General features: G+C 50.9%; 2 protein-coding genes across 12 annotated transcripts; both read left to right on the top strand.

Annotated features, from left to right (window-relative positions):
* The first annotated feature begins 50 nt into the window (after positions 1 to 50).
* LOC146589045 (zinc finger protein RFP-like) lies at positions 51 to 7,163 on the top strand. 10 transcript variants are annotated; one of them, XM_085316954.1, is made up of 8 exons: positions 51 to 584; positions 2,333 to 2,575; positions 3,820 to 3,915; positions 4,135 to 4,389; positions 4,577 to 4,599; positions 5,342 to 5,457; positions 5,932 to 6,001; positions 6,207 to 7,163. In XM_085316954.1, the coding sequence occupies exons 1-8, from the start codon at positions 438 to 440 to the stop codon at positions 6,424 to 6,426; spliced, it is 1,170 nt and encodes a 389-aa protein (XP_085173080.1). In that variant the 5' UTR covers positions 51 to 437; the 3' UTR covers positions 6,427 to 7,163. The 10 variants fall into 10 exon arrangements, 9 of the variants coding, with proteins under 9 accessions (XP_085173080.1, XP_085173075.1, XP_085173081.1 ...); XR_014897301.1 differs by adding an exon at positions 5,668 to 5,787 and having other exon boundaries at positions 491 to 2,575; positions 6,207 to 6,225; XM_085316949.1 differs by having other exon boundaries at positions 491 to 2,015; positions 2,125 to 2,575.
* Positions 7,164 to 7,807: 644 nt separating this feature from the next.
* LOC146589044 (E3 ubiquitin-protein ligase TRIM39-like) lies at positions 7,808 to 13,504 on the top strand. Of its 2 annotated transcripts, XM_085316930.1 has the most exons (7): positions 7,808 to 8,763; positions 9,411 to 9,503; positions 10,337 to 10,567; positions 10,854 to 10,876; positions 11,232 to 11,347; positions 11,982 to 12,011; positions 12,547 to 13,504. In XM_085316930.1, exons 1-7 carry the CDS (start codon positions 8,188 to 8,190, stop codon positions 13,140 to 13,142), a joined length of 1,665 nt encoding a protein of 554 aa, XP_085173056.1. In that variant the 5' UTR covers positions 7,808 to 8,187; the 3' UTR covers positions 13,143 to 13,504. The 2 variants fall into 2 exon arrangements, with proteins under 2 accessions (XP_085173056.1, XP_085173057.1); XM_085316931.1 differs by lacking the exon at positions 11,982 to 12,011.
* The last annotated feature ends 3,114 nt before the right edge of the window (positions 13,505 to 16,618 follow it).

Raw genomic sequence — 16,618 nt, 5'->3', positions numbered from 1 at the left:
ATATCATCCTGGGATTAGCAGGAAAACGAAGCCTATGATCTGTGCAATAGTGCCGGGGACACTTTTTTTCATTGCTGACTGATCTGTGCTACTCTTCTCCCATGATTTCCAGTCTGCCTTACCTTGAACAGCTGATATTTAACGCTGGTGTTTCTTCTGGGCTGAAGAAGGTGGCTCTCTGGCTGCCRGCTTAGCTATTGGGAAGGAAAAATAGATACTCCCGAGTTATCTCRGGCCCCAGCTGCCTGCAAATAACTGACAGCACCCAGGGTTGACCAGGAGGAGCTAGGCAATGTTGGCTGCAACTGGTGAGGCCAGAAATGAGCACGAGATCAGCCAGAAAAAAAAAAAAAAAGTTTATTTTCCCCAGTGCAGCATGAAGTCAGCAAAAAGGTGGATCTTCACACCAGATACCGTGTGACCGTGAGTCAAACTCCATGCTCCTAACCAGYGCTACAGCCTCGAGCCCGTTGAGCTCTCCTGCACGGCAGTGGGCTGCGTGCCAGCATCTCCCCTTGAGCAAGGGACGCCTCTCAAGGCTGCTCCTCGAGGTCAAGAGATCCCTCACCCGCGGCAGATCCTTGGTAAGAGGCTAACAGCATGCTGAAACTTTGCAAACTTTGCCAAGCTGCATTTGGGATTGCTTGTGCTCATAATCCTTTAGCTATAAACTGTTGACCAAGTCTGGGACTAAGACTGGATCCAGCTGCACCCAGACTCCTTTGAGAAGGAGCYGGGAAAGCAAGGGGTCCGCTCTGAACCTCACGACTCAACGGGAGGGTCTCCTCGATGAGCTCGTCTGACCCTGTCCTCGATGCAGTAAATTCGCCATCGAATCCTGTTAAACCGCTGTCTGTCTTTCCACTGAACTTTGTCAAACCACTGCCTTATATCAATAAAATATTTTGCCGCTTCTCTCTTACGAGTGAAGTGCATCGCTCATCTGCAGCAATACCTGTTTTGTCCACTGAGGCCGTCCACAAGCCAAAATTCACAGAATTGAGAACAATTTTGACGTTTTAAGGCTCTAGCATTGAACCCCATGAATTTCAGCTGCAATCTCAGAGTTGTGGGGTGGGAGAAACTCTGCCTTTCTGGAAATTTTGGTCATGCTTTTGGGGCGGGGAGCTTATTAAGCACTTTTATATCTATTTTACAGTATGAAAATGACTSTATTAAAGCATCTTTATATTTTTAAAGGGCTATTTTCTTTCCTGTTGGACAGATGCTAGAAAAACAGTGGCCAGACCCACCGTCAGCCTGGCAAATTCGTGTGGCTGTGCTGCCCTCTCTTGACCTGTCCCTTTTTGGAAAGCTCATAAAAGTGGCAGCAATAACGAGGCCTYTCTCGTTTCATCACAGACTTGATGCAGATATGATGGGAGGAGAGGGCTCAGAGTAGCAATGACTCTTCTGGGGTTACAAGCCTGAAAACCAGCTGGACTGGAAAAGAGTTGAAGGATTAGGGCAAATGAATGAAACTGGGGAGAAGGGACAATAATTTTAACATGCAAAGGCGTTTAAAGAGCAAAGASGAAAAGCATCAGTCTGGACTATCAGCCATGTGGCTGCAGACCAGRGAAGCTGCTAGGACCTTGCTAGTTCTTGAAGGCACCACCAATCTCCAGGGACATACAAGTGTCTTTGATCCATAGCACAGTCTCTGAAGGGTGTTGGCCTCATGTCCCACCTCACCGCAGGCACAAAGCTGGTATTACAGGGGTCAGGAGAGGCAGAGAAACTTCTTTGGTGTCCAGAAGACAGCTGGGAAGGCTCAACCTCTCTCAAGYGCCTGTTGGCGGATGCGAAACTCCTGCTCTAGCTGCTAATGCATGTTGCCAAATCCACAGGGCTCTCTACTGGCTTGTAGGAATGGTTTCTGGAGACTGCAGATCCAAGTGCCTTTGGGAAAAGCAAAAATATATTTGAGGGGCAGGGTAAAAATGGGATGGGCATCTCCACTTCTYTTCCTCCCCAGTTGTCTCTAATGACTAACTACTACTTTCCAGCACCAGGTAAGCAGCATATGTAATTCTACTGCCTAAAGCCCTTGGAGAAAGGGGCTRGATCTCAACTTGGTCAATGGCTTAGAGTCAGAAGGCGAAATCTCTCTCCACTTTTCAGACTCCCTCAAAGTGAAACAAACGGGTTACCCTCCTTGGGAGCCATGGCAGCTAAGATCTCTGCAGAAAGCCTCCGAGATGAAGCCTCCTGCTCCATCTGCCTGGAAGTTTTCCAGGACCCTGTGTCYATCCACTGCGGGCACAGCTTTTGCCGCGTCTGCATCACGCGATGCTGGGAGGGTCTGACGGCAAACTTCTCCTGCCCCCAGTGCAGGAAGACAGTGCCCAAGAAAAGCCTCCGGCCCAACCGAGAGCTGGCCAGTATCATAGAAGTGACCAAGCACCTGAGCCTGCAGACGGTCAGAGGGGGAAACTTGTGCAAGAAGCACCAAGAGGTCCTGAAGCTCTTCTGCGAAGAGGAGCAAATGCTTATCTGTGTGGTGTGCGACAGGTCCAAGGTTCACCGTAGCCATTCGGTGGTTCCCGTGGATGAGGCTGCCCAGGAGTACAAGGTGAGGGCTTTATGGGTGCATCGGCGTGCAAAGAGCCAGTCGTTCCCTGTGTTGCTGCTCTTGGTGGCCACCGATACCTGCATGGCCTCTGGACTGTGCGATAAACCACCTGTGGGCTCACCCATCCCTGTCACCCGACACCAAATGCTGCGGTGGCATCACCTGTTCACAGGCAGAGGTGGCCGTACGAGCACCTGCCTTCGGGGACGAAGGGACCATCTCTCCCAGTGTTCCCTCTCTGACCAAAGCCAAGAGCAGAGACACAGGAAAAGTAAAAACAGAGCAGATGCGTATGCTTCCTCACCAGCGTGACTCCCAAATAACCTTTCAGCCTCGTTGTTTGCAACTCCAGGGGTTTTCTGAGACTCACGCAGGTTTGCTTATTCAGCAATCGTAAACAGCTCTTTCCACCGGGATGTGGGTCCCCTATCGAGATCAGATCTGCTGAAGATAAGTAGGAAGTAAGAAAGCTAAGAGCTCCTCAGCCCTCTCCCTACCCCACAGTTCCCAGAAATCCCTCCAACCTTGTTTAAAGTGGGAGGTTAATAGCATTACAACAGCTACAGGTATCGCAAAACTCTTCTCAAAAGCAGYGTTGTGAAGGAGGCAAGAGATCCCCATTATTTCTTTCAGCTGAACGTGACAAGTTATGCCCAGACCTGTGAGATCAGCAACCAGGATTGAATTTCTAAAGAAAGTGACTTTTTTCAAACTTTCCCCTCAGCTGCTTCTTTGCATCCTTTCTTTTAATTCTAAAGCTTTTAAATCAATTACTAACTTCTGAGCTAATTTCTGCAAGAGAAAAAAATCTGATGGGAAAAATGCTTTTCAAAGGTGCTTTTCTCCCAGCCAGATGGCTCTACTCACACCAAAATACCATTCTCCAAAGACCAAAACTTTATGTCAGCAGCAGGTGCAGTTGTCAGAGCAATCTCTTRCCTCCTGCTGCTGCAGACCAGCTGGTGTGAGATGTGAAAACTCAGCTCGTTTGCTTGCAACCTGGAATGAGCTTGCATTGCCCTTTTCCTTTCCTGACTTGGCCCTTCACAAGGTACTTTCCAACAGCACTGGCCCTGCGGGCAGCTGAGACAAACCCTCTTTCCATTTCCTGCTAAATAAAGAAGTTGGAAAGACCCAGCATGAGTTTCGAGCCAGCTGTGGCCSAGGACACAGTAGCAGAGGTCACACCTCTGATGCCAGGCACAGATGTCAAACAACAACAAARCTTATTTCTTTCATCTCAGGAACAAATTCAGATACGACTTCGGGCTCTGAAAGAAGAGCAAGAGATACTTCAAGCTTCTAGGATGGCTGGAGAACGCAGAGTCCAGGCCTACATTGTAGGTGCTCAATCAGTTTTCCCTGGCAGAGGATGGGGAGAAGAGGAAGAATATCTCCTCTTCCTCTCTCCCATGGGTGGGCAATGCTCAAGGGATGCAGGGAAGGGGAATGCATCTGTACCTTTCCCTGAGCGCATCTTTTTGGTGGAACTCACCATCAAATGAGCAACCACCGTCTCTTGAGGTTCTTGTCCTGCTCTCTGCTTTCCCTGTTTTTAGTCTGTTTCGGCTTGTCCCATGCAGAAGAAGAGAGAAGCTGAGAGACAGAAGATTATCACTGAGTTTAAGCAGCTGCACAAGTTTCTGGAGAAGCAAGAACTGCTTTTGCTGGCCCATCTGGAGCAGCTAGATAAGGAGATACTGAAATCAGAGAAAGAAGTTCTCAGTGGGCTTTTAGAGAAGACTGCAGGCCTCAGCACGCTGATCGAAGAGATGGAGATGAAATGCCAGCAGCCAGCATGCGAGCTCCTGCAGGTGAGGTCCCGGGCCCTTGGAGAATCCCCCGTGAGCTGGTATGGCACTGGCTGAGCGCCAGTTTGTTCCTCAGCCCTTTCTTTTACAACTCAATGCACTAAAAGTGGGACTTCATTATGGTATGACTCCTAATACTCCAAGKAAAGATATACCAGAACACTAAAGTCTCTTTTTCTCTCCCATCTAGGACATCAGAAACACCTTGAGCAGGTATGTGGCCCTTCTTCTGTCAAGATTTCACCGTATTAGAGCAGCTTCTTGGCAGGATACTAGGAGGAAGTGTGTGAGGGCAGGACAGCCCTTCTGAGAGGAATGGTTCCTTGTAACATAGCCCTGGGACTTGGGACTTCACTGAGGACACCAGGGTTTGGCAGGAAAACTCTTCATCTCTAGCCAATTAATGATAAACCGTAAGGCCACCAATGTTCAGAAATATGGGCAACTGGTGGCCTAGCGACCTGTACGGGTTGAACTAGGATGAAGGAATCCACCCAGCTAGCAAGGCAGGGGTCTCCCCCACCAGGACCTACCCCATGGTACCTGAGCAAGGTGAGCAGGGCTGCCCTGAGCCCAGGGCCAGGGTCCAGATCAGCAGAGTCCATAGCCAGACGCAGCTGGGACTAGGCTACAGAGCAGTCCTCCTCCAACAGAGGTGGGAAGGGAGTAAGAGCCCAGGGCTGAGCATAAGTAGAGCCTAGGACCRTGGGCAGGGTGTGAGTCCTAGGTGAGGCTGCTCAGGGCCATTAATGCCTATTAGTGCCTCAGGGCCCTGACATATCCTGTCCTTTCACAAGGCTGGAGCTGAAGCAAATCAATGAACATCTCTTGGGGTGATCTGTGATGGTGTTGTGTGAGATTTGTCCTCTCTAATGTGCTCTGTGGTGGAGGTCTGTCATCTGCCTCTACCAGTTCTTCCTCTCAGATGCTGATAAAATCATCTCTTTCCCTCCAGATGTGAGAGGGAGAAGATCGAGCAGCCACGAGAATTTTCCCCTGAGCTAGTAAAGAAATTCTGTGATCTCTCAAAGAACACCTCAGCCATCAAGAAGCTTATGGAGGAATTCCAAGGTACTGTGCGCAGGTCCAGAAGGGAAAATCCCATCAAGTTTTGTGGCAGAGAAAGGTGGGCTAAGACCAAAGATACACATCCTAGCTGTTGAACAGGGGCATTTTTCAAGACAAAGTCATTAGACTGCAGATGAGCAGCAAATGCTAGTCAGTCTGCTGGTTTTCACCTGCTGCTGTCGTTACCTTTTACATTAGTCCCACGTATTTCAGATTAAAAAYGTGGGGACAATGTTTTGCTGCTGTCTTGTGCTCCTCTCACCGCAGACGTGCTCCAAACCATCACTGCGTTCATCTTCTTCGTATCAGCCCTTCAGTGCATGGGTGAATTTTGTATGTGCAGTTCCAAATTTCTTCTCTCTGTCCTGAAGTTTCTCTACTCGGTTTGTTTCTGGCGCTCTGGATTTTTGCAGAAATCCAGGATCAGCCCGACTGCTCTTTCTGCCTCTCACACTTTTCTCTTTGTCTTCCCTCTAGACCTACTGGAGCACAAACTGCGTTTAGCAAGTGAACCAAACACCTGCCCTCCAGTGCACCAAATCCAAAGGTGTAGTAAAACAAGCCCCATTGCCACAGAAGATTAACCTCAGCTTCCCCATTTGGCTCCTTTCCTCCTTTTCCCTTCCTGGCCCCACCAAGAGGCAWTGCCCTGAGGCCAACCCAGAGGGATGGGAGAGTCCCGCCTGGGTGGGAAGGGAGAGAAAGAGCCCTGGTTCTGGATATCAACGCAGTCAATGTGATCTGGCTTCTAGTGCAAGTGATGCTGGACCCGAGCATGGCCAATCCCAACCTGTTCCCGTTGGAGGGCTGCAAGACGACGCGCTGGGAAGACTGCAAGGCGTTCTACCCTCTGGCCTTCAGAGGTTCGAAATCCGCCTCATGTGCTCAGCTCCAAGGCCACGTCCACCACACGGCAGGTGGACGTGGAGGCATGGGAAGCGTGGGCGATCAGGGTGGCCAGGGAGTCAGTGAAGAAGCTTCGCTTGGGTTTCCCTGAAACCCGAAAGCGGCATGTGGGCACTGTGGCACACCGGAGGCCRGTGCCAGGCTCTGACCTCTCCTTTTGCCACCCCCTTGGCCCTAAGCAGGGTCCCCCAGTGAACACGGATCCCCCTGGACTGCCAGAAAGGGACGGTGGTGTTTTTTGGTGCTGTTAGAAAGGCTCAGATCTTTGCTTTCCCATGGACTTCGTTTGAAGAGCAGAAAAATCTACCCCTGSTTCATGGCATGGAAGGTCTCTCACCCCCCAAACTTTTTCCCTGAAGCACAGAAGAATAAAAAAAATCCTGGGGTAGCCTGAGAACCATCCCTCCCTGCCAATGGTTGGAGAAGGAGCCAGCTTTCTTCTTGCTGAACACAGCCCCCAAGCGCAGAGGGAGATCGGTGGGGCCAGGGAGATCACCCACCAGCCCCAGCCTAGCAAAGGAGCCGACGGACAGGGGAGCCCTGGGGTGGATCCCGGCCTCGATGACTGCTTCTGTGTTTAATGCAAAATATAGCTGCAGGCACCTGCCCCATCCCAAGGGCAGCCCCTTCTCCCCAGCCTAAGCCTCAGATTAGATAGCCATGTTCAGCTTTTTCCCCTTTCATGGAAAATGGGACTGTTTCCAGCCCTTAAAGCACATTTTGCTCTTTTCATCACTAAATGACTCTTCCTAGATGCCTTCAAATTTACCCTGGTGGTGAATTAAAAGCGAATGCACAACTGCTGTGTTTGTTTGCCTTTTCTTTGGTGGGTTTTCTTTGAAAATAACTGGGCAAAGGGAAAAGCATCCTCATTCCTCTCCAAACCCCCTTGTACAGGAAGATGATCTCCAACACCTAGTGAACCGCCTTTTTCTGCACCATCAAAAACAACAAACAGCAGGACAAATACAGGGCGCGAGAAACATAGGGGCTGGAAACGGCTCTGTGGGTCCTGATTCCCGGAGTGGGTCTCACTATCAGGGCCCTGAGGGCACTAATAGGCTTTAATTGCCCTGACGAGCCTCAACAAGGACCTTCACCCACCCCTCTACCCATGGCCTAGATGCAGATGAAAGGGGCAATTACACAACTAACAGGCCATCATGAGTGGCACGGAGAGGGTGGAGAGCTTTGACGTGTGGCTCCAGCTTTATAATCCCACGAGGTTGCAGACAGCAATTTGATCCCTCTTCTCTCCAGGCTGGGCAAAACCTGCACCCTCAGGCTCTTCCCATCCACCCTGAGGCTCCAGCCTCCACCAGCTTGGAGGCATCTCCTGGGTTCGCTGCACCCTGTCCCAGTCTGTGTTGTACTGGAGAACCCCAAACTGGAGCCGGTGTCCGCATGAGGCCCCTAAAGTGCTGACAGAGGGTGAAAAATATCCCTCCCCTCTCCCTGCACTGCAGCTAAAGCAGCCCCATAAGCAGTTAGTATCTTCAGTGCAAGGGCCCGCTGCTGACTCACGGACAACTGCTGGCCTCCAAGACCCCAAAGTCCTTTTCTGCCACCCTGCCGTCCTGTTGCAGGAGGTTATCCCGCTTCCAGCGGCCGGTGTTTGCATTTGCTGTCTTGGGATTTCATGAGGTTTCTGCCCACGCATTTCTCCAGCCTGTTATGGTCCCTCTGCACAGCAGCCCTGCCCTCCAGCATCCTATTTGCCAGACTGCATCTGTCTCAAAGCCACCAAACTGAAAACGTTGCGAGGCTGGCTGCCTGCTAGGAGGAATTATCTCACACGCTTGCCCCGTTCTTGCTGTTCTCCAAGCCATGCTCACGGTTTTGCGGCACGAAGGGGTGGGGTTTATTTCCCCGCTTTGCAACGAGAAAATGTCCATGCTAGAAAGTGGAACGCCCCCGACTTCTCCTTCCTCCCGCAAAGCGAAACTCGTCCGCTCTTCCCTCGGAGGTAGGTTGGCGAGAGCCATGGAGACGCAGAGCCCTGCTGAAAACCTGCACAGAGAAGCCTCCTGCTCCATCTGCCTGGAGTATTTCCAAGACCCCGTCTCCATCCACTGCGGCCACAACTTCTGCCGCGCCTGCATCGCCTGCTGCTGGGAAGGGCTGGAGACGAATTTCTCCTGCCCTCAGTGCAGGCAGACAGCTCGGCAGAAGAGTTTCCGACCCAGCAGGGAGCTGGCGAATATTGCCGAAATCGCCAGGCAGCTGAGCCTGCGGGCAGCCAGGGGCACAGCGGGTTGGGAGAGCTTGTGCAAGGAGCACCAGGAGGCTCTGAAGCTCTTCTGCAAAGAGGACCAAAAGCCCATCTGCGTGGTGTGCGACCGCTCCCAGGCTCACCGCTTTCACACGGTGGTTCCCGTCGAAGAGGCCGCCCAGGAGTACAAGGTACAGGCTGGAGCCTTTCCACCTCGGGAAAAAGCCCTTGCCGGGGGCAAAGTGCGGCAGCTCGGGCGCATCCGCTTTCTGCGCACCGATCTTTGGGTGTCACTCGCCCGTTTGCATTTTCGTAACAAGGACATCTGTTTTTTTCACAAGGTGGATTTTTCCCCCCTTTCATTTATTGATCTTTGCCAATAGCCTGGAAGGAAGAAAAAAAAAATCTTTAGCCTTTTTCTAAACTCCCTTGTTGACTTAATCTTACTGAAATATTGACAACGATAAATATTCAAAATACGTGAAAGTGCCTAAGAATTCCTAATCTATTCCAATGCGATTAAATCAGCTCTTGAAGGCAATGTTGCTTCTTCGTTCCTCCATTCCTTGTTTCTCTAGTTCCGGATAGGCAGAGCCACTCAAGCACGTTGCAAGACCGCAGGGAGCAACGCAGCACATAGTTCGTAGGAGGGACTGCTTGCTGCGGGGCGTTGTCGATGCCGAAAGTTTATTTGGGTTCAGAGAGCACTTGTAAACGCACGGCGGAAACATCCACGGAGGGTTTAGACAAAGCATCTTCTAGCTCATACAAGACAATTTTAATTGGCGGAAAAGGATTTTTCTCATCCTTTTGAAGAACGTCTTTTCTTTTTGCTCAGGGAAAAATCCAGACCTGTCTGCAGGCATTCAAGGAGGAGAGAGAAAAATTCCTGGGAAACAGAAAATGTGGAGAAAGGAAGAGCTCATATTTGGTAGGTGCCCCTCAGCAGGAGCCTGGAGGAAGGTCTCTGCCTCTCTCCACCCACCCCACACTGAGGTCATGCTGCAGGTGTATTTTGAGGCCAGATCTGGTATATTTGGTGTTCTCAACCCTTGCCTTGCTCTGGGGAGGAGCAGACGCAATTAAACCCTTGAAGAAGGGGCAGGTTGGGAGCAACAAGCAGGGGAACCAAACCATCCTGCTGTCTTATCTCCCGGCCCTCTTCGCTGGCCATTGGAGCAGCGGTTGACTTGGCTCCCTTCCCCCTCGCAAAGCGATTTGCAGTTCGTGCTGGGCCCTGGCCAACCTTGGCCTTATCTGCCAGGGTTTCAAGGCAGCTGGAGCCTGCAGTCCCTGTGTTGGGGAGATAATATTGCAGCTTTCGTTAGCGGGGCTGCCCTGACTCTGCAAGGAGGCACAGAGCTGAGGGAACAACTTGTAGGTTGTCCCCAAGGCTGGTGTAGAGAGATGGGCTGTAAGGTTTTTTTTTCCCCCCCTTAAACTCTGTATACCTCCCTCCAATTTGGATCCTCCCTTTTGGTTTCGTTTTGAGGCTGCACTTCCTGAATAGTCCCTGGTATCACCAAAATCTCCAGTAAGATGGTTTTGTCTTGTTTGGTGTAAATTCACCCTCACATCCCTGGGTGTGATGTCACGGGCATCTGAGGACGTGCCACCTCTGCCCCCACTGATGGCCTTGAAGTATGTTTTCTCTTGGGTGCAGTGAGAGGGGTTTTTAAAGGCTGCCTCGGCATTTCTTCTGCTGTGTGGGGAAGTCTCCTGTTGCTCTTTCATCCCTTTGGTCTCCATCTCTGATCCTGGCAGGAGAAAACCAAAGATGAAGGGAAAAAGATAGTCTGTGAATTTGAGCATTTGCACCAGTTTTTGAAGGCCCAAGAGCGCCTCCTTCTGACCCAGCTGGCAGACCTGAACAAGGCCATCACAAAACTCCAGGAGGAAGCCACCACAAAGATCACAGAGGAGGTGTCCCACCTCGACACCCTGATCTGGGAGATGGAGGGGAAATTCCAGCAACCAGCAAGCAAATTCCTGCAGGTGAGAGCCCAGAGCATCCAGGCTGGTGGGAGAAGTAGGAACAGAGCGAAGGGTGAGTCCTGGGAGTCCAGATCCAGTCCCTCCAGAGCATTAATTGGCAAACCCTGTGGTGGCTGCATATGATTTCCTTGGTTTGTTCTTGAATGCTGCAAGCATCATGCCACAGGCAGGGTCTTTCTTTGCTGTTATATTGCCATCAAAATACGTAAACTTTGTAAGAAGAATAATGTTTAGCATTCCTCTTCCCTAACTGTCTCTTCTCTCCCTCTCTCTCTCTCTCCTCTAGGAGATCAGAAGTCTCTTGAGTAGGTACTTGGCTCCTTCTCACTTTCCCCTGCGCTCTGGGATGCTTGGAGAGCTTTGGATGCCACGTGGGTGAATCCTGAAGTCGAGTTTCCAATCCAAATTCAGGCAGTCAGCAGCTCGGCCTCCTGTGACTGCAGCGTGGCACTTTGGGTTCAAAACCACCCATTCTGCAACTGCTTGGAGGGGCCTGAGGGCAACAAACTGCAAAAGAGCAGGGCAGGGGGAGAGGGCTCATGTTTGCTCCCAAGTAAATTTAGCTTGATGGTTCAATCTCCTCCCATAGCTTCTCCTGGATAACTTAATGAGGATAAACTGCTGAGCAATCAGATATGTCACGCAGGTTTTGCTCTCTCTGCAGCTGCGAGCAGATGAAGTTCAACCCTCCAGTGGAGATTTCCCCTGAGCTGGAAAGAAGGCTTGAGGAATTTGTTCAGAAAAACATCCTTGTTAGATACACACTGAGGAAATGCCAAGGTACTGAGCAGACTTAGGAGCGGGCACGTTGCTTCGCTTGCCTTGTATCTGGGGGGGGGGGGAAAAGTTCTTATGTGCCGGCTGCTAATGCAAAATCCATCTAGGAACTGTTGCAGCTGAAACTTGTAATCAGAGAAAGACACTGGCAGTTTTCCCCAGAGCAAAGCAAACTGGTTGGGAAGCAGAGACGAGCCAGGTTCCCCCCTCCTTGCCCTGCTTGTCCCGTGTGAAAAGCGAACTGAAATGGAGCAGCTTGTGCAGTTGGTTGGTCCCACCACCTCCGAAGTGGAGGAACAGTTAAGCTCCTCCTGGGTCTAGCGCTGGGGAGCAACGCTGCATCGTGCGAGACAAATTGCTCGCAGTGGCTCTTCACCAGCTTGAGACGAGTTTAGCCCGGCCAGGAGGTTCCCCTCGCCTGACTCGTGGAGTTGTGTAGCTGTCGCAGGGTCAGTACCTGCACCGGAGCAAGTAATCCTAAGCTCTTTACAGCCCACCAAGATCTTACACCCTTGATATTTCCCTCCCCAAGTCTCTCTTCAGCTCTTTTGCCTCCTCAACCCGAACAATAAAGCTGAACTGTAGCAAATTTGCCTGATGTATAAAGCTGATACCATGAACTCTCTCTTCTCTTCAGACAGCCTGATGTTTAAATTGCAAGAGCCAAGTAAGTCAACCATGGCTGGCAGGGGATGGGGGTGGGAGAGRCTGAATTTATGGCTTGTGGAAGACTCCCTGGAAAAGCAAAGCAGTCACCCAGGGAGGGAAAGGGAAAGGATGGGGAGGGTGCCTCCGGTTTGATGCTGTGACGTTCCTAGTACATCCAGGAGCTGAGATATGGCCCTGTGAACCCAAATGCTCCTCTGAGGCCATCAGAAGGGAAGACCTGAGAAACACACTTGCGTGTTTGTGTCTCCCCTTTCCTGCCTGTGAATGTCCAGCCCTTCCCATGCCTCTGCCCCTTCTCCTGGGGTTGCCCTCTCCCCCTTCCTCCCTGGAGCTTCTCTGCTGGAGGACCCCATGGCTGATGACACTTTGGTGCCAGCCCCAGGCCTGCCCGTATACCCCCATGAAACATCCAGAGGTGGTAGAGGCAGGAGAGCAGGAACCATCCCAGCTGCTAGGAGCAGGAGAAACATCTTGAGTATCTCCCAGGGCTATGCCCTACATCTGATACTCCAGCTCTGTCTCTTGTCCTTCAGCAAACGTGACCCTGGATCCAGCCACAGCTCACCCCAACCTCCACCTCTCTGAGGACCAGAAAGAAGCCAGGGGCCAGCTCATACAGCAGGATCTTCCAGACAACCCGGAGAGATTTGACTTTGAGCCTTGCGTGCTGGGCTGCGAGGGCTTCACCTCAGGGAAGCATTTCTGGGAAGTAGAGGTGGGGCAGGGAGGTGTCTGGGCCCTGGGGGTGGCCCGAGAATCAGTGAAGAGGAAGGGACAGATCAGCCTGACCCCCAAGGAAGGGGTCTGGGCACTGGAGGCATACTATTCTCTTACATCCCCCCATGCCAACCTGCACCTCAACACACTTCCCAGGAGGATACGGGTCTCCCTGGACTACGAAGCAGGACGTGTGGCATTTTTCAGCACAGACGATGAGTCGCCCATCTTGGTTTATACTACAGCCTCATTCAACAGCGAAAAAGTGGTGCCCTGGTTCAAGATGGGGATAGGGACGCGCCTGCAAGAAATCACCCGACACCCACCCTCAGAGGACCCATCCGTGGCAAGGCAGCCAATGTCCCCTCTGGACTGGGTGGGATTCAGGTCTCCCCTCAGGATCTGTCCTTGAGGTGTCCATCAGTGAGATCTCAAAAAGACATCCAGGACAGATGGCARCGCGCAACGGCAACTTGCTGTTCAGCTGCCACATCCCTCTCCGCTTTGAGCTGGTGGGGTGCTACCTCGAGGGAGATGGGGGAAGACTTATTTATTTTACCTTTAAYGGACTGAATCTTTGTGATAAGCCTATAGCACTTTCTAGCATGTTTTGTTCCCTTCTGACGTCAGTTGTGAGGCAGGTCCTGAGTGTTCTGCAGAAGGAGGTGGCCTTTCACCGTAAATAGCAAAGCCTGATTTGGTTTGGAGAGCTGGTCTTTCTCTGACTGTATTTCTGATATTTATTTTTAAATAAAAATCCATTTCTATTTTGCACTGTCTGCCTCTCTGTGGAGATGTTCTTCTGGATTTATTCACCTTTGAGTCAGCAAAATTGAGGTGTGCCCACCCTGTGCAGCTTTTCTTACCTTYTCCCCTTCTCATAGGTGGCATCTCCAGTCATGGGGGCTCCTTTCGTAGGCAGTGAAGGGAAATAAACTCATCTATAATGGTGTGGAAAATTACATTATAAGTGTCCACCATGCCTTATTTCTCCCTTTTGACTCTCCAGGATGGGATGAACTGTATCCTAGACTCCARTGACCAAGCTGGTTAGATATTCCCCGACTATGGAAGAAGCTGGAATGACTAGGTGAAGCAGAGGTGCTGGCCTTTGTCAGCTGACTCACCTAAATGGATTCCCTGAAAATCTGCTTATTTTCTTCTGAGAAAACCCAAAAGAGGAAGAGGCAGCACTGAAATAAATACGAGTTATCAATTATAGAACTGAGAAGGGGAACCAAGAGAGAGTAGGAGGCTGGAGGAGGAAGTTGAGCTCAGAATAACAGAAAAAAATACACGTAGGCACCCTGTGACAAAGCCCTATCTCATCATCCCCACCAAGAGCATGAACAGGACCGATCCCAGGAGCATCCCAGGCAGGAGCAGCTTCTGTTGAGGCTGCATCACAGAAGAGAGGGAAAATAGGAGCAAAAAAGGACAGTGCTCCGATGTGTCATCCCATAAGTTGTGTCCAGATCCTGAAACCAGATCCACAGCCCACCTGGGAACTGGGAAATATAGGAAGGAATATGAAGTGATAGGCCATCAGAGCTGGAAGGATGGCAGAAAACCTCTGCACAAGCCGAGGGCAAGCTCTTGATCTGCTCTGCAGATGTTTGCAGTGTGTCTGCAGATTCCTAAAGCACAGCAGCCGCAGGAAACACAAGATGTGAAACACAGAGTCCCAGGAAAAAACAGTGCTTTTCTTGGACGTAGGCAGGGAGAGTGACGTTTTCCTGAATCTTTCACCAAGGCCACAGGGTCTCTCCAGGTCTTTGATCTCCATCCACTTGCCCCCCAGCTCCACTCTCCTCTCTTCTATGGTGTCCTATAGATATCTGCAACGCAGATGTCTCCATCCAAGTTGGTTTTCTAGGCTCAACAGGGAGAAGCAGACACTTTTCAGGTGCGACTTGCTTGCCCAACCAAAGACATCTACTTTGAGATGAAAGATGTCATGCCTTAGAATCCGCCAGTGGTATGGGGTAGCTCTCCACCGAATAGCAAAGCAGCCTAGCTCYGGTGGAGGTGGCACATTCACTTGCTTGCACCCACCTCCTGCATCCAGCAGAAGAYATAGCAGCAGCACCATCCCAGCCCACTCACCCCAGGACACAGTTCCCAGCTGGCTGGGAAGCAGTCACAAGGTGTTTGCTTCCAGTTCTGCTGTTCCTGGAGTGACCAGCTCCCTTGTTGTTGTTTCTGGTGGGAATAGTTCACTTGAGTTTGCTGGAAGTGAGACTCACATCTCCAAGCCTGGTCAAACATTTGCAGCTGACAGTTATCTCAGTTGATAACCGTTCACCTGGGTCACRGTCTCTAAAACTCCCAATTACTGTCATGTAAAAAAAGCCTCCAACAAAAAACTCCCACATATGTGTATATATATGTATTTTTCCAGTACCTACAAGGCTCTGGTTACACTTCTCTTCCCATTTATTTATGCTCTTCTCAAGCAAAGCCTCGAGACTTCCTCAATCTCCTTGTTTTCCCAAAGTTTTTCCCCTTCTAGGCCTTTCCTGGAAGGGCTGGGTGGTTTTGCTAGTGCTGGGCCAGAAAGGAGGGTGACAAAAGCAGCAAGGCRACAGCGCTCAAGAACTCAGGATAGGAAGCCAGAAGATTGACAAAGAAGAAACCTGATGCTCCCAGCACACCTGGCCAAGGGTGTCACCACCTCTTGCCCAGGAGACACGGTGCAAAGAACTGACTTGCAGGCTCAAAGCATCCATACTACAGCTTTGCCCAGAAGACAGAAAGGACAGGAAGAGAAAGACCTAACCCCAGTCAGAGTAGAGGGAAATATAATAGGGTTTGGTCTACTCAGGAAGAAATTGAGACACWGTTTTCTGAAGGAAGAGAAAGGTCTCCAAGAATGCAGAAAGCTGGAGGATCTCGTAGGTGTCAGCTCCCCAGTCTGGCAGTCCCTGGGGAGTATACACTGGCTCTGGGAAATGTTTTTTTAAAGATCGTTTTGGGATAACAGCACAGCAGCGGTGGAAGGTAAATACGGATGTATCCACAAGAAAATCTGGTAGAGAGGCAACTTCACCAGTGATCTCCTCCTGCGGAAAGCACCTTTCCGCAAATTCGCARTGTTAGTTCCCATCTCACTGCTCCTTCGCTTGCATCTTAAAAGGGAAGGATAGAAGCTGAGCACTGGCAGGCTCTGCCCAGGTATCAGGCACTCTGCAGGTTCCTGGAAGGACACAAGCTCTTCTTGCTCTCACAGCTGGAAGACCTGAAAAAATGAACTTGAAAAGAGGCAGATGAAAGCTACCACCAAACTCCTGGAAGTTTCCTGCCTGGACACCTGGACATAAGAGCAAGAAGAGAAAAATCAGCAATCAGTGAGTGAGTTTTTCCATGTGAGTTTATAGCCTTTCAAAAGAAAAAGGCTGGAGAAARTGCTCACATCAGAGAGGTGCTCCTAGGCATTTCTGAGATCTCTCTGGGACCCTTGTTGTCTGTGTCTGGGTGCAGCAAGGGCCAGCAACTCCCAAAGGGCTGGAAGCCAAATGCCACCTGGTAGGGTGCCTGATCCATCCCACAGTACCTGATCAAGGCAAGCAGGGCAAGGCAGCCCCAAATCCAGGCCAGCAGTCCACAGGGATGAGCCCGGTCCAGGGACAAGCCAGCTCATGAGTAGGAGTCCAGCTTGGCAAGGTCCATAGCCAGGCACAGTCATAGCTAGGACCAAGCTGTAGAGCAGTGAACCTCTGATGTAGCTGAGGACCCACTGCTGAGCTTAAAAAGAGCCTTGGGCAGGGTGTGGATAGGGGTCCCAGGTGAGCATGTTCAGGGCCATCAACACCTCTTAGCATCCTTGGGGCCCATAYAGCCTGCAATTGCCTAATGAGATTCTAGAGCAGAGCCAGAGTCTTCTCCAAG

This window comes from Rhea americana, unplaced genomic scaffold, assembly GCF_003343005.1.
Source record: "Rhea americana isolate MKP2758 unplaced genomic scaffold, rheAme1 scaffold_481, whole genome shotgun sequence".
Taxonomy (NCBI): domain Eukaryota; kingdom Metazoa; phylum Chordata; class Aves; order Rheiformes; family Rheidae; genus Rhea; species Rhea americana.
The sequence above is the reverse complement of the archived record's forward strand: the minus strand, read 5'-3'. Positions and strand labels throughout refer to the sequence as shown.

Excerpts from the sequence above, each read along its gene's own strand:
- LOC146589044 (XM_085316930.1), top strand. The coding sequence starts at position 8,188 with ATGCTCACGGTTTTGCGGCACGAAGGGGTGGGGTTTATTTCCCCGCTT. Across the intron at positions 8,764-9,410 it reads AGGCCGCCCAGGAGTACAAG|GGAAAAATCCAGACCTGTCT; the intron begins GTACAGGCTGGA and ends CTTTTTGCTCAG. Across the intron at positions 9,504-10,336 it reads AAAGGAAGAGCTCATATTTG|GAGAAAACCAAAGATGAAGG; the intron begins GTAGGTGCCCCT and ends TGATCCTGGCAG.